Here is a 16,424-nt window from a genome sequence, read left to right as displayed (position 1 = left end):
TTGGAGCAAACATTCTCAAATTGTGCACAATTATGTTGACTCTACGGAACTTTTCCTTTCAGGTCAAAGACAAGCCAAACACCATCTTAAACGTTGCGTTTCCAATTCTGTTGTTTTTTTCAGCTTTGCCCAATTTTACTTTTTTTATCCATTTTCCTTCAGGCACCTTTCCAAATGACTGTAATAAAACTGAAGAAAAATAAAACAAACAAAATCAGCTTTCACAGGTAAACTTCAACCACCTTAGACCAAAGAGTTAAAGAGAAAACAAAAATAAAAATACCTGGAAAAACTCAGCAGGTCTGGCAGCAGCTGCGGAGAGGAACACAGTTAACATTTTGAGTCCGTATGACTCTTCAACTGAACTAAGGAAAAATAGAAGAGGTGAAATATAAGCTGGTTTTTGGGGGGGTGGGGGGGTGGGGGTGGGACAAGTAGAGCTGGATAGGGAGCCAGTGATAGGTGAAGATAGCCAAAAGATGTCATAGACAAAAGGACAAAGAGCAATTAAAGAGGATGGAGCTTCCCACAGCCTGTGATCTCCGAAACATAACCTCAAAGCTAAAGCTGATCTTTGGGGCATCCAATTTTTCGGTGCCTTTGACAATTCTACAAGTCAATTGTAATTCATACTTAAAGGTTTACTTTCACACAGTAATTATAACATTTCACTTGTCTCAGCACAGAAGCTGGCAGCATTTTAGATTAAATACCAGTTGAACTTTCTCTTGTAACTGACGTATGGTGTTCATGTTCACTGTAGATCTGCCAGCACAGAAACCGCACAGTGCTTCTCGACACACTTAGTCTGCAAGTAGATAAAGTCTTTTAAGCATGACCCTAGCGAAGGTCGTTCCTGTGACATTAAGGAGTGAGATGACCCTGTGGTTGTTGCAATCTCTTTCGCCACAACTGTTTTTGCATAATATGCTGACTTTTGAATCATGCATGTCCTGTGGAATTGAGGTCATGAAGGTGTGGCAGTAAATAGGACTTTCCGTGCTTGTCAGATTATCAGACCTGGATGTGATAATTCCAGTTCAGCTGGAATTCCATCCTAGCCAGGAGCCTTTCTGCTTGCTGAGCAATCAATGGCCTTTTCCAGCTCAAGTGATGATATTTCCTTGTCCAACTCACCCATGACAAGAAGCTGCTGGAAAAAGTCTGGGTGTCTGTCTCATGGGAGTACAGCTCACAATAGTGTCCAACCCAGCAGGACTTTTGTCAGTGAGTACTTCACCATCTGCCAATTTCAGGGAGTCAACTTGGGTGATGGTCGGACCAAGTGCCCTCTCGATCCCATCATACATAGCACGGAGATTCCACAGGCAGTTTGGATCTCTTAGTGTAAGCTGATCCAGTGTTTATTTACACAGTATCTCCCTGTCTTTTGCACAACTGTCTTGGCTACTTTCAAGTTATGCAGTGTTCCAGCTGTTGGGTTTATGTTGTGCATCAGGTAGGCTTTGCTTTTTGCTTCAATGACAAATGTCATCTTTGCTGAGTAGGTCTCAAACCAGCCTTTGTTGTGGGTTCCACCTTGACCAAATGTTGCTGCTGCTGTGTCAGAAATGATTGAATCAGCGACTTCCAAGCTTCATCAATATCAATGTTGATTGATGAAGCTTTTATTGATGTGTCTGTAAAATAATTTACTGTTTCGTTTCATGTTCCTTGATAATTTAATTTCAAAATGGAGGTGCCACTGTGAAGAATGTGGCAATCGGTAAGAATTGTTAGCAAGGATTAATCAGCACTTTCTAATTGGTGATGTTAATCAGTGGAACCTCTCAGACATTGAATTGTAGATTTTGCACCAAAGATCAAGTTAGGATTGCAGCAAAAGTTCCTAATTTTACTGCAAGCTAATTCCTGGTGAGAATTCTTGAATTCAGCAGAAAGATTGTAAATGGCATTTTTAAAAAGAGACATTGTGACATCTCCAGAATATTAAACTGCAGTCAGTTATAGAGTTGTTAACATCAGCAGAAACAACCCAAATATTGTCAGATTATCAGACCTGGATGTGATTAACAGCAGCAATAACAGCAGAATCCAATCACTGCAGTCACTTGTGAACCTGCTCGTGTCTCAGGAGGTGTTGTGACTGAGTGAATCCCGTCCCACACAAGGAGCAGGTGAATGGTCTGTCCCCGGTGTGAACTCGCTGATGTGTCAGCAGTTGGGATGACCAATGGAATCCCTTCCCACACACGGAGCAAGTGAACGGCTTCTCCCCTGTGTGAGTGCGTTGGTGTTCATTGAGGTCGATTGACTGCCTGAAGCTCTTTCCACAGGAAGTACAGCTGAATGGATTCTCCTTCGTGTGCATTCGGTGGTGTGACTGGAGGGCAAATACCTGAGTGAATCCCTTCCCACACACGAAGCAAGTGAATGGTCTCCCACCCGTATGAATTCGCTGGTGTTCAGTGAGGATGGATGAAGACTTGAACCTCTCTCCACAGGTTGTGCAGCTGAATGGCTTCTTCTCAGTGTGAACTCGCTGGTGTGACCGAAGGCTGGATGACTGAATGAATCCCTTCCCACACACGGAACAGCTGAACGGCTTCTCCCCAGTGTGAATGCGTCGATGGATTTCCAGCCGAGATGAAGAATTGAATCCTTTACCACAGTCCTCACATTTCCACGGTTTCTCCATGATGCCAGTGCGTTTGTCTCCCTCCTGGTTGGACAATCAGTTGAAGCTCATCCACGCACAGAACACGTGTATGGTTTCTCCCCACTGTGAACAGTGTAATTTTTTTTTCAGGCTGTGTAACTGGTTAAAGCTCTTTCCACAGTTTGTGCACTGGAACACTCTCACTCGGGTGTGTGTGCTCGGTGCTTTTCCAGTCACGCTGATGTTTGAAATCTTTTCCCACAGACAGAACAAACAAACATTTCTTTTTCCACATTCAAAGGTGAATTGAGTGACTCTGTCAGATCATGTTGTGATGTTCAGTTTGAGCCTCCTGTCTGTAAATCCACCTGTTCTAATACCCTGGAAAAGGAGTTTACAAAACTCATCACTGTAAGTGCAGGATAGAAATTCTGAACAGACAATTCTAGTTTCTATGGAACCGGTTTTCCTCACTTTTTCCTGCAAAGCCGTAAATCCTCATCCCACACACTCTTCCTCCTCCTTGTAGTGGAATCCAAACCTCAGAGTGAACAGCCATCCCTTAATTTATGGGATTTCCCTGTATTTAAGTCAACTATCCTAGGCCGCATGGTGCTGGGCACTGTTTGTCCCCTAAATTGGACCCCTTTCATTGTGCAGAACCCTGTCTCCTACTGTTTCTGTGTTCCAACAGCTCTGTCAGCACCCCACCCAACACCCTGCCACCGACTCAAAGGGACTCCCATGGCAGGGTGTCCTTTAATTTTTGTTGGTCAGCCTGGCAAATTCATCACACCATCTCCAACATTCCTTTCCCCAACTCCCAGTTTTCTCCTTCCCTCCATTCTGGCTAGGTTGAGTTCTCAAGCCTCTCTGTGGAGAGTGAGAATATAATCAATGAATCAATCATTTTCTCTCCTGGTCACTGGGACCCTGTAGCTCCGCCCACTCGCTGTTGCTTCACCAAGATGCCAGCACAGAAAGTAAGGATTCCAGTGCAGGTTGTTATTGGGGGTTTGGGGCCTCCAGCGGGTGTTTCTGAATCCTCCCCGCCCACCTCCCAGCGTTTCCTTCCTTCCCACAGATCAGATTCCTCATTGATTTGAGCCCAAAGTGTAACCTCTTATTTATTGTCCCCCCTCCCCCATCCTCTGATGTGAACCATCCTCCACTCGCTGACCCAGGATGGCGGCCGTTAACCTGAGCCTGTTCCCGGGAGGGAGAAGCCCCGCACTGGTGTTTATGAAGCCTCCCATCCCACTGTCTCCCTCCTTCATGACCCGCCCGGCAGTAATTTACCGGCTGAGAATTTCCACACAACCGCCTCAACTGTCCGCCATCACCCGCACTGCGCATGCTCCAATTCACTGGACCTGGGGAGTGATTGACGGCAGCTCTGGACCAATAGGAAGAGGGATCGGTGTTCGAGGACGGCGAGGGAGCGGATGGCCCTCCAACCAATCGGTGCGAATGAGGGGCGGGGCTGAACCCGGATCTCTCTCATTGGCTGAAACTTCGGCATCATTTTCAAAGCTAATTTGTGTCAAACTCCAGGAGAAAACTGGACCTTTCTGTTTGTGGCTTTAACCAGATGAAACCCTGTGGGTGTGGAGCAAACATTTCAACATTTGTTAGTGAAATGGATTAATTCAGGACAGACAGCAGGGTTGATTTGAAGGAACACAGTGGAGTGAGAAAGGAAATTCAGTGGCGGGATTGGGGAGCTGGGACTTGTAACTGAAGGTTTGAGAACTGAAGTAATCTGCAGTAAGAAAGGAGAAAATGTCAACAAACTGAATGCGTAAATACATGGAGCACCATTACCGGATGTCTGGGCGAGTGCAGACCCAACAGCCCTCAAGAAGTTCGATACCACCCACTACAAGCAACCCACTTGATTGACAACCCATCCTCAAACATTCACTTCCTCCACCACTGACGAACAGTAGCAGCAGTGTGTACCATCTGCAAGATGCACTGCAGAAACTCACCAAGTCTCCTTAGAGAGCACCTTCCAGAAGGACATGGGTAGCAAACACATGGGAACACCTTGATCTGGAAGTTCCCCTCCAAGCAACTCACCATCCTAACTTGGAAATATATCACCGTTCCTTCATTGTTGCTGGAACAAAATCCTGGCACTCCTTCCCTAACAGCACTGTGGACTGCAGAAGTTCAAGAAGGCAGCTCACCATCACCTTCTCAAGGGCAATTAAGGATGGGCAATAAATGCTGCCCTGGCCAGTGAGGCCCGCATCCAATGAATTAATTTAAATATAATGTCCCTCATCCCTGATTTTAATCGCTCCACCATTGGTGTCCATGCCTTCAGCTGCCTGGACACTAAACTCTGGAACCTACCTCCCTAAACCTCTCCACCTTTTCACTTCACTTTCCTCATTTAAGACACACCTTAACTTCTTTAACTAAGCTTTTGGTCATCTGACCTAATATGTCCTTATGCTCCTGTGAAACTCCTTGGGACATTTTATTATGTTAAAAGCTCAATATAAGTATCAGCCGTTGCAGTTGTTGCTGTATCTCAGTCAGACCCGATCAGTGACTGAATGAGTGAGTCTGTATAAATGTAACTCAGATGGACACAGCTTGTTAGAACAGACCTCGGAAGAAGGAAGTTCTGAACTAACCTCTGGACTTTTTGTTCTCCACAATTGGGAACAGCAAATATGAATTATGCAAATTTTCCTCACTCTAAATTAGCAAGCTTGGATAATGTTCCTGCCTGGTTTCACTTGGCATGCATATTAACAGTTCATTCAGTCAACAACAGAAGTTAATGGGTTTTTGATGCAGATAAACATTGTTGCTCACCATCTCTAAGATGTCACAAAGTAAAGTGTGCTCATAAAGACAGACGCAAATGATACTGTAATTGAACCAGAGGAAATGGCAAAGCTGGTACAGAATCATTCCTTTAAATAATCGGACTTCAGAATAGAGTATCAGGAAAAGCGACTGAGGGAGTCGTGGAAACTGAGGTGCAGTGCAGATCTGCTGGCTTCCTTCCTGTCTTCTATGTGGACGTGATTTATGCGCCAGAAAGCTTCTCACCTGGAACAAAGAGGGACCAAATATAATTAACGCATCATTCTCAAAACTGTTCCCAGTAAAGTTCTTGGATTTTGTTTAAAAGCTAACTGCACTCAATTTCAAATGAGCACCATATGATTTGCATTACCTGGTGACTGGCGGTCTTTTATCCAACAGTCATCTTTGCGATTCGATGTTGCTGTATATTTCAGAGAGTTTCAATACAAACGAGGACATCAATATCAGATAAAATATTGATATTAAATAGAGAATATCGGAACAAATACAATTGGAACCAATATCGGAACAAGTTTGTTGAATTTCGCCCTCCGAGGGCGAGAAGGGTGTTCCTAATGATTAAGCAGAAAGCATTGCTGCCTGAGACATTTGCTGGATGGACACCTCTACATTTTTAATTTCAAAACAAGCTGAGGCACCAGGGTGAAACCAACAGTTGTCTCCTTGCAACAAGTGACATGGCCTCTCAGTCTAACCATTGGGATCCTCCAAACATTCTGGTAGCAGAGCATTGCCCTGTTTGCTACACAAATATTTATTCTGTGTAAGATTTTGTTCCAAGAACAAACATATTTTAAACCACATAAAGTAAACAAGGTATTGAACATGTGATCTTGGCAGAGCTCTGTTAAACTCTGGCAATCATTTTCCTCTGTAATATAACATCCTCGATTAACGGGTTGTGGAGCAAAAGTAATAAGATTGTATAAATCAACACAGAAATAATGAGATGTTTGCCATATGAACATGATATAATTATGCAACTGATCTCATATCGAATTTATAAAAGTGTTATTTTTTCTGATCAAAGTATATTCGGAACCAAGTCCAAATCTTCATGTCATTGGGTCAGGGAAATCCTGCGAATTAAGGCAAACTAGGCATAGATTCTGCAGAAACTCCTTTTTCAAAAGGGAATTGGGAAATTAAATGAATGGGAGAAAAAACACAGGTTTTTTTGAAAGAGAGAAGGAAATTGCAATTAATTTGTTTGCTCTTTTAAAAAGGAGACGGAGATCGGATGATGGAAGGGCCTCTTATGCCATTTTATGGATACATGGTGCTATGCCATTTTATGATTACATCTCTCTGCAGCATTCCTGATAATAGCAGCTGAATTCCATTTCTCCGAAACGGGACCTAAAGTGCTGCTGCGTAACAGCACAGTTTAACATTCCAGATATGCTCATTGCAGCCAAGGCCTTCACTTGTTTCTGTAGTGCAATGGTTATCACATTTGCCCAGCATGTGTAAAATCTCAGGTTCAAAACTAGCCAGAAGCAATATCAAAGTTTGCTTATCTAAGTGTGAGTAAAGGTTGCATCATTCCTGTGACGTGCCTTGCTCTCTCTGTCTGTCTGTGACATTTGTCCCTCCGTTTACAAAGTGTGATATTCTGAGAAGCTGTTTTCCCCTGGCTGGAGCGTCTAGAACTGGGCTCACATTCTCCAGATGATGTGTCAGCCATTTAGGACTGAGGTGAGTCACTCAAAGGCTGGTGAATCTTTGAAATTTTCTGCCCCAGATGCCTGTGGATGCTCAGTCATCAAGTATTCAAAAGTGAATTGGATAGATTCTTGTCCTGTACTTTTAAGTGACAGGGCGACCAGGGAAAGGTGGGGAAGAGGCACAGACATGGCCAGATATTCCTTTTCTCTGTAACTATTCTCTGATTTTATATAGACATCATTAGAGTCTCTGTGTGGACTGTAGTAGTGGCTGGCTGGTTACGGTGATGGATTTAAAATTCATTGGGATTTCCCCACATAGGTCAGAATCCTGGCTTGAACTGAGAGTCTGTAAATTAATTATCGGTTAAATGGAATAAAAACCTTCCAGATCTGATTCCAAGTCCCATACTCATGCTAAATGACAAGAAAACTTCTAGCTGAATTTGCTCAGTCTCCTGAGGTCAGAAGAAGGAGGAAGGTGGACTTTGCTGTAATGGGTTGTAAGATGGCAGTCAGAGTGGGGATGAAAATGAACCAATTATAGAAAGTTACAGGACAGAAAGAGGCCATTTGGCCCAGTGTGCTGCTTTGAAAGAGCTGCTGTGATTGGTTGTTCTGAAGTGATATTTGTGCCAGTTTGAACAGCACAAATTAAAATCCATCCCATTTCCACCCACATTTAGCCCTGCACCATCATCTCTCTATGTCTCATGCCTTGCAACTGATCACAGCACTTCCCTTTTGCCCTTTCACTCCCTCCCTCTGCCTTGTTTTTCATCTGTTACATCTCTCGACTTTTCCAGCCCTGATGAAAAATCATCCAGCTGCAAGATTCACTCTGTTTCTCACTCCACAGATGCAGCCAGACCTGGTTTCATTTCATATGGGATTTTGGTTAATGGTGACAGCCCACACAGCATCAAGAAAGAGTGTTGCCCTGGCTGGGAATCGAACCCAGGCCACGGCAGTAAAAGCGTTGAATCCGAACCACCAGGGAAGCTGGCAAGCAGCTTTCCAAATTAGATGATAATCATCTCTTTATCCATTGCTGCCCTTCAGCTCACTGACTACAGACAGGTTTCTCACAAAAAAATGATTTGTTTGGCCAGTGACCAAAGGTTAACCATCGAGCCCAGGCCGTGAAGGTGAAAGCATTGACTCTGAACCACCTGGGGTCCACCATCACCAGCTCAGTGTCGCCTTGCCCACCATTCCTTGTGTCAGTTAATCCATCCTGCCTTGCTCTCCATCACAGACCTTCCCTTTTGTTCTCTGTACAGAGTGAATCCTGACTTTACAATCAGAAAATGCTGGCAATGCTCAGCAAATGATCAGGCAGCATCTGTGGAGAGAGAAACAGAGTTAATGTCTCTGATCAATGACCTTTCATCAGAACTAGTAAATGTTAGAGATGTAACAGGTTTTAAACAAATACAGGGACTAGGAAAGGGGAGACAAGGAAAGAACAAAAGGGACAGTCGGTGTATGAGAATGTTTGGCCCCGGTTGGAGTATCTTGCATCCCAGAGATGGGCAGTGACCCGCTGATTGAAGATGCTGTCGCTGTTTTCTGTTGGCAGTGGGTGATTGGAGAGTGTGGAGAAAAACCCTGCTGCTTGTCCCAGAGCAGAAAAAATAATCGTTGGGCTTGATTCCCTGTCTGAAACATAGCTTTGACCAACTGTCAGTAATGGAGCTCACGCTGCAGGGGCATTTAGCTGACTAACACATCATTGTTCTGCTATATTCAGCATTTTAATTGGATTTATCAAATGTTTGTATCACTCTGCGTTTGGGTTGTGGACTGTAATGTCTTCACTCTTCTCTGGTGATCTTCTCCAGAAAGGCTGAGATAAATAGAATCATTTGGTCTGGAAGATACAGTCATAGTGAGGATGGTAATGGAACAATTTTCTGTCAAAGCTCACAGACAGCTGATCACTTACCAAGTGATTGTGTAAAAATCCATTTCAAACAATCACAGTCACTGTCGGTGATTCTCTGGCTACAATGAGACAGATAAGAAAGGAATCAGGAGTGTGCAATCCCACCCAGTTGGACAACAGTGGAGAGGCATTGGAGGAGGGTGGTTTGGTCAATGATGCCAAAGACTGCAAACTGGCTGAGAAGGACAACGAGAGATAGTTTAATCTCAGTCACATTCACGTAGGATACAATTTGTGACTTTTCTAAGAGCTGTTTCAATACTGTGGCAGGAGCAAAAGTTTAATTGGAGCGATTCACACATGGAGTCCCAGGGTTTATGGGCATAGATTTGGGAGATGACAAGGATTTTGGAGAGGAAAGGGTGGTTAGAGATGGGCTGGGGGTTAGCAAGGGCATTAGCATCAGGGATGGACTAGTGGACGGGAGGGAAGCAGCAGAGGCAGCTGATCGAATTGTCTCAATCTTAGTGACAAAGAGCTCCTCACACTTGTTAGGGTTGAGGATGGAGGAGACAGCGGAGAGGGAGATCCATTCAAAAGGAACTAACTTGTGTTGGAGGTATTAAAAAGACTCGACACTGTTTTTAACACAAAGGTAATTTATTTGACCTTTATCGACAATATTAGTCGCCATAACTGGACTGCAGTTTTTTGTCACCAAAAAAGAGCCCAAGGAACATAGTTCAGTCCTGGATATGATTAACAGTAAAATCCAACCATTGTCGTTACTTGTGAACTCGCTGATATCTCAGCTGTGTAGATAAATAAGCAAACCCCTTCCCACATTCAGAGCGTGTAAATGGTCTCTCCCCAGTGTGAACTCACTGGTGTGTCAGCAAGTTGGATGATTGGTTAAATCCCTTCCCACATTCAGAACAAGTGAACGGCCTCTCCCCAGTATGAACTTGCTGGTGTCTCAGAAGGTAGGATGGGTGAATGAATCCCTTCCCACACTCAAGGCAGATGAATGGTTGCCCCCCAGTCTGAACCTGGTGGTGTGTTAGCAGGATAGATAACTGAGTGAAACCCTTCCCGCACTCAGGGGAGGTGAACAGCCACTCCCCAGTGTGAACTCGCTGGTGTACAGTGAGTTGAGATGATCGCCTGAACCCAGTCCCACAGTGAGAGCACCTGAATGGTCTCTCATCAGTGTGAACACGTTGATGGGACATCAGTTCCATGGAGCCTTTATAGCACTTCCCGCAGTCCGGACATTTAAAAGGTCTCTGCTCAGTGTGAACTCGCTGGTGTGTCTGCAGGTTGGATGACAGAATGAATCCCTTCCCACACACGGAGCAGGTGAATGGCCTTTCCCCAGAGTGAACTTGCTGGTGTATCAGCAGATAGGATGAACGAGTGAATCCCTTCCCACACTCGGAGCAGGTGAACGGTTTCTCCCCAGTGTGAGTGCGCCAATGACTTTCCAGGTCAGACGGGGATTTGAATCCCTTCCCACATTCCCCACATTTCCACGGTTTCATCCCATTGTGACGGCATTTATGTTTTGATAGGTCAGATAATTGCTTGAAGCCTCATCCACACACACAACACGTGTACGGTTTCCTTCCATTGTGAACGGTGCTTTTTCCTTCCATGTTCAAAATCCGGTGATATTTAGGTTACAATAAATTGGGTGACTCTGTCAGATCCTGATGTGGTGTTTGGTTTGAGTTGCCCGACTGCAAATTGTCTCCTTCCAATACCCTGTGAAATTTATTTAAAACATAAAAAGGGAGCGAGAGAACACCCTCAAAAACACAAAGGCAGGTTGTGAAATTGAGCTGAATGAATGTGGTAATTTATGGGTCTGGCACGAGGAAAAAGTGACCATGAAAACTGCTGGATTATCAAAATATCCAACTGGTTCACGAATGTCCTTCAGAAACATAGAAACTAGGAGCAGGAATAGGCCATTTGGCCCTTCAAGCCTGCTCCGCCATTCAATATGATCATGGCCATTCCTTTATCTTAACGCCATATTCCCGCTTTCTCTCTATACCCCTTGATGCCCCTAATATTAAAAAAATGATCAATTTCTTTCTTGAATAAACTCAGTGACCCAGCCTCCACAGGCTTCTGTTACCTCATCAAAAACCTGAAGCAACTTAGTTAAATGTGACTTTACCTTAACAAATCCATGCTGGCTTTCTTTAATTAACCCACATTTGCTCAAACAACTATTAAATTTGTTCTGAATGACCATTTCTGGAAGCTTCCCCAGCACCGAGATTAAACTGACTGGTCTGTAGTTGCTGGGTTTCTCTTTACACCTTTTCTGAATAAAGGTGTAACATTTGCAATTCTCCAGTCCTTGTGTCAGCAACTCTGAATCTCAGGAAGACTGGAAAATTATGGCCAGCGCTTCCACAATTTCCACTCCCATTTCCCCTCAGTATCCTTGGATGCATCTCATCCAGTCCCAGGGCTTTGTCAACTTTATCAGACGGCCGATCCAATATCTCCTCCTTATCAATTTTAAACCCTACAAGGATTTGAACAATCTCCTCTTTTACAATCACCTGTGCAGAATATTTTCCCTTGATAAAGGCAGATGCAAAATATTCATTTAAAACCTCATCCATGCCCACTGCTTCCATGTATAAGTCACCTCTTTGGTCCCTAATTGCCCTCCTCCTTGTAACACCCTTTTACTGTTTATATGCCCATAGAAGACTTCTTGATTTATTTCCATGTTAGCTTTCAGTCTCTTTTCATGCTCTCTCTCTGCTTCTTGTATTTGGTTTTCTAAATCCTTCTGAACCTTCTCTATTCAGCCTGCTTCTTGGTTTTATTATTCGGCTGACATGTGTCATAAGCACACTTTTTCTCCTTTATCTCAATCTCTATCTCTTTTCTCATCGGGGGAGCTGTGGATTTGTTTACTGTACCTTTCGCCTTCATGGGAATATATCTTTGTGTCAGAATTATGTCTTCTTTAAAGGCAGTCCATTGCTCAGTTACAGTTTCACCTGCCAACCTCTGATTCATAAGACTATAAGACGTAGGAGAAGTAGGCCATTCGGCCCATCGAATCTGCTCTGCCATTCAATGAGATCAGGCTGATCTGAGAATCCTCAACTCCACTTTCCTGTCTTTTCTCCATAACCATTGATACCCTTACTGATTAAAAATCTGTCTATCTCAGCCTTGAATATACTAAACAACCCAACCTCTACAGCCCTCTGCGATAAAGAGTTCCACAGATTCACTATCCTCTGAGAGAAGAAATTCCTCCTCATCTCTGTCTTAAATGGGCAACCCTCTGAGATTATGCCCCCTGGTCCTAGACTCTCTCACAAGGGGAAACAACCTCTCAGCATCTAACTTGTCAAGAGCCCTAAGAATCTTATATGTTTCAACAAGGTCATCTCTCATTCTTCGAAACTCCAATGAGTACAGGCACTACCTACTCAATCTCTTCTCATAAGAAAATCCCTCCATACCCAGGATCAACCTAGTGAATATTCTCTGGACTGCCTCCAATGCCAGCATATCTTTCCTTAGATAAAGGGACAAAGATTGGGAAACTTTTAAAGATCAACAAAGGGTTACTAAAAAAATAATAAAAAAAGCAAAGGTAAATTATGAAAGAAAACGAGTGCAAAATGAAAAAACTGATAGCAAAAGCTTCTACAAGTACATAAAACGATAGAGAGTAGCTAAAATGAATATTGGTCCCTTGGAGGGTGAGACTGGGAAGTTAATAGTGGGGAATGCAGAAATAGCAGAGACGCTTAATCAATATTTTGCCTCAGTTTTCACAGTGGAGGACACTAGTATCACCCCAATACTAATAAGCAGTGCAGAGGGTATAGAGAAGGAGGAACTTAGAACAATCACCATCACTAGAGAAAAAGTACTGAGCAAACTATTGGGATTAAAGGGTGACAAGTCCCCAGGAGCTGATGGCCTACATCCCAGGGTCTTAAAGGAAGTGGCAGCAGAGATAGTGGATGCATTGGCTATAATATTCCAAAATTCTCTGGATTCTGGAGAGGTTTCAGTGGTTGGAAAATTGCTAATATAATGCCCTTATTCAAGAAAAAGCAGGGAGGGGGTGGGGGGGGGATGCAGAAAGTAGGAAGCTATAAACCAGTTAGTTTAACCTCTGTTGTTGGGAAATTGTTGGAATCCATTATTAAGGAAGTAGTGATGGGGTATTTGGAAAGTCCAAATGCAATCCATCAGAGTCAGCATGGTTTTATGAAGAGTTAATGGTGTTTTGACTAATTTGCTAGAGTTCTTTGAAGATGTGACAAACAAAGTGGATAATGGGGATCCTGTAGATGTAGTATATCTGGACTTCCAGAAGGCCTTTGATAAGGTGCTGCATAAAAGATTAATACACAAGATAAGATCACACGGAGTTAGGGGTAATATATTACCTTGGATAGAGGATTGGCTAACCAACAGAAAACAGAGAGTTGGGATAAATGGGTCTTTTTCTGGATGGCAAGCTGTAACTAATGAGGTGCCACAGAGTTCAGTCCTTGGGCCTCAACTATTTACAATCTATATTAATAACTTAGATTCAGGGATAGAAGGTACAACAGCTAAATTTGCAGATAACACCAAAATAGGTGGGAAAGTAAGTTGCAATGAAGAAATAAGAAATTTACAAATGGATATAGACAGGTTAGGTGAATGGGCCAGAATTTGGCAGATGGAGTTTAAGACCATAAGACATAGAGCAAAAATTAGACCAATCGGCCCATTGAGTCTGCTCCGCCATTCAATCATGGCTGATAAGTTTCTCAACCCCATTCTCCCGCCTTCTCCCCGTAACCTTTGATCCCCTTACCAATCAAGAACCTATCTATCTCGGTCTTAAATACACTCAATGACTTGGCCTCCACAGCCTTCTGTGGCAATGAATTCCATAGATTCACCATTGTCTGGCTAAAGAAGTTTCTCCTCATCTCTGTGGATAAGTGTGACGTTATTGATTTTGGTCAAAAGAATAAAAAGGCGAATTATTATTTAAATGGGGAGAAACTTCAGAATGCTTCAGTGCAGGTGGATTTGGATGTCCTCGTGCATGAATCGCTGAAAGCTAATGGAATTTTGGCATTTATTGATAAGGGAATAGAGTATAAAAAAAGGGAAGCGTTGTTGCAATTGTACAAGGCATTGGTGAGACCGCACCTGGAATACTGTGCAGTTTTGGTTCCCTTAATTGAGAAAGGATGTCGTTGCATTGGAGGCAGTTCAGAAGAATTTAACTAGATTGATTCCAGAGATGCAGGGCTTGTGTTATGAGGAGAGACTGAGCAGTTTAGGCCTATACTCGCTAGAGTTTAGAAGGATGACAGGAGATCTAATTGAGGTGTATAAGATGCTAAAGGGGGTAGACAAAGTAGACGTGGAGCGAATGCTTCCCCTTGTGGGGCATTCTAGAATGAGAGGCCATAGTTTTAGGATAAGGGGTGGTAGATTTAAACCAGAGATGAGGAGGAATTACTTTTTTCAAAGGGTCGTGAATCTGTGGAATTCACTACCTCAGAGTGCAGTAGGTGCCGGGACACTGAATAAATTTAAGGAGGTGATAGACAGATGTTTAATTAGCAACGTGTGAAAGGTTATGGGGAGAGGGCGGGAAATTGGAGTTGAGGCCGAAATGAGATCAGCCATAATCGTAATGAATGGCAGGGCAGGCTCAAGGGGCTGAATTGCCTACTCCTGCTCCGAATTCTTATGAAAACTGTTTACAATATTCCAGGTGTGATCTAACTAGTGCCTTGTATAGTTTTAACAATACTTCCCTATTTTTATAATCCAGTTTCTTTGAAATTTCAACTTACCTTGGTCAGATCTATTCTTACCCCACTGAAGTTGGCTTTCCCCCAGTTAATTATTCTTACTCTTACTTGAAATCTTTGCACACAGGCAGAACAGATAAACCGTTTACCTTCCACATTAAAAGTTTGATGATATTCGGGTCCTGACGAATCACATGACTCTGTCAGATCTTGATGTAATGTTTGGTTTGCGTTTCCCGTCCGCCAATCCTCTGCCTCTAATACCCTGGAAAAGAAATTTCCAAAACCCATCCCTGTCAGTCCAGGATAGAAATTCACAACATTCCTCCTGCGGAGAAGGACCGAGGACCGCGCATGCACGTTGCTGCACATTGCCCCCTAGAAAGATGGCAGCAGCGCATACCCATTGCTCACGATAGCAGCACAACTGCACATTGCCCTCACATACAAATGGCGGCCATTTACTCGGGCCTCTCTCCAAAGGCAGAGCGGGCCCCACCTGCCGCCGCCTCGTTCGATTCGACCACAGAACCAGTAGCTTCAGGCTTCCACTGGGTGTTCATTAAGCTCCCCACCAACTGCGCCGCTTCTATTCCTCCTTACTCACCGGCTCCCTGTACTTGCCAGTACTCCGCCATTTCTCAGTCTTTCGAACGGCTACCGGCGGTGATGCGCATGCTCTAGTTTGAGCTCACATTGCGCATGTTCTTACACTGCCCGGTACCGCGCCTGCGCAATGATCTCCTCTTTTGAGGATAATTGGGCGATAAATGCGGGACGGGCCAACACCGCCCACATTCCGTGAATGAATTAAAAATTAGGGTATGTTCTGTCCCGCAGCGAATGCTGGGTAAGCCGTCCGTCATTGAACCATGATTTTGTTCAATCGAAACTTATGTTTTGTGATCTTATGCTGAATGGAGCCACAAGGCCAAGATATAAAATTATTAAGTCAATTAATACGGCAACCAAAGTGCACTGGCCCTCCGCCAATGTTCCGTCCCAGGTATAATTAACAGCAGAACAAATCCCTATTGTTAGATATGAAGTCACTGGAGTCTCAGTCGGCAGTGTGAACAAGTGACTTTCCTTCCCATGCAAAGAACATTCGAACTCCGTGTTGTCAGTAGGAATGTAGCAATTTTGGATCAAAGCTTCTGAGCATTTAAATCTGGAGTGTTAACAGGAGGGCAAAGCGAGTAAATCCCTTGGAACAAATGCAGTATCTGCAAGGTCTCTCTCAGGTCTAACTGTGTTGTTGTGTCAGCGAATATGATAGCCGAGTGAATCATTTCCACTTCTTCTGAAGAAGTCAAATGGTCTCAAAATGTTAACCCTGTTTCTCTCTCCACAGATGCTGCCAGATCTGCTGAGTTTGTCCAGCATTTCTTGTTTTTATTTCAGATTTCCAGCATCTGCAGAATTTCAGTAGTGTCCAAGACTTCCCACATATTACTGGACATGTATTCCACACGACCGAGCTGCCCTGGCATGTCGTAACTTTATTTTACATTGGTTTACTTATACTAATTCACGTTAATGGCCCTGATCTCTTATTCCTAGTGTTTCTTACTCAAATC

General features: G+C 43.6%; 1 protein-coding gene and 1 long non-coding RNA gene across 3 annotated transcripts; both read right to left on the bottom strand.

Annotated features, from left to right (window-relative positions):
* Positions 1-1,793: 1,793 nt before the first annotated feature.
* On the bottom strand, positions 1,794-3,957 carry LOC121270602 (zinc finger protein 239-like). Of its 2 annotated transcripts, none has more exons than XM_041175983.1 (2): positions 3,920-3,957; positions 1,794-3,001 (listed from the first exon to the last, which is right to left on the bottom strand). In XM_041175983.1, exon 2 carries the CDS (start codon positions 2,657-2,659, stop codon positions 2,069-2,071), a length of 591 nt encoding a protein of 196 aa, XP_041031917.1. In that variant the 5' UTR covers positions 2,660-3,001; positions 3,920-3,957; the 3' UTR covers positions 1,794-2,068. The 2 variants fall into 2 exon arrangements, with proteins under 2 accessions (XP_041031917.1, XP_041031918.1); XM_041175984.1 differs by lacking the exon at positions 3,920-3,957 and adding an exon at positions 3,095-3,804.
* A 6,722-nt stretch (positions 3,958-10,679) lies between these two features.
* On the bottom strand, positions 10,680-15,534 carry LOC121270635. The gene is made up of 3 exons (XR_005941588.1): positions 15,452-15,534; positions 14,994-15,109; positions 10,680-10,789 (listed from the first exon to the last, which is right to left on the bottom strand). It is a non-coding gene; the product is annotated as an uncharacterized LOC121270635 (long non-coding RNA).
* Between the last annotated feature and the right edge of the window lie 890 nt (positions 15,535-16,424).

Source organism: Carcharodon carcharias, chromosome 27 (assembly GCF_017639515.1).
Source record: "Carcharodon carcharias isolate sCarCar2 chromosome 27, sCarCar2.pri, whole genome shotgun sequence".
Classification (NCBI taxonomy): domain Eukaryota; kingdom Metazoa; phylum Chordata; class Chondrichthyes; order Lamniformes; family Lamnidae; genus Carcharodon; species Carcharodon carcharias.
Note: the sequence above shows the minus strand (reverse complement) of the source record. Positions and strands in the feature narration are given on the sequence as shown.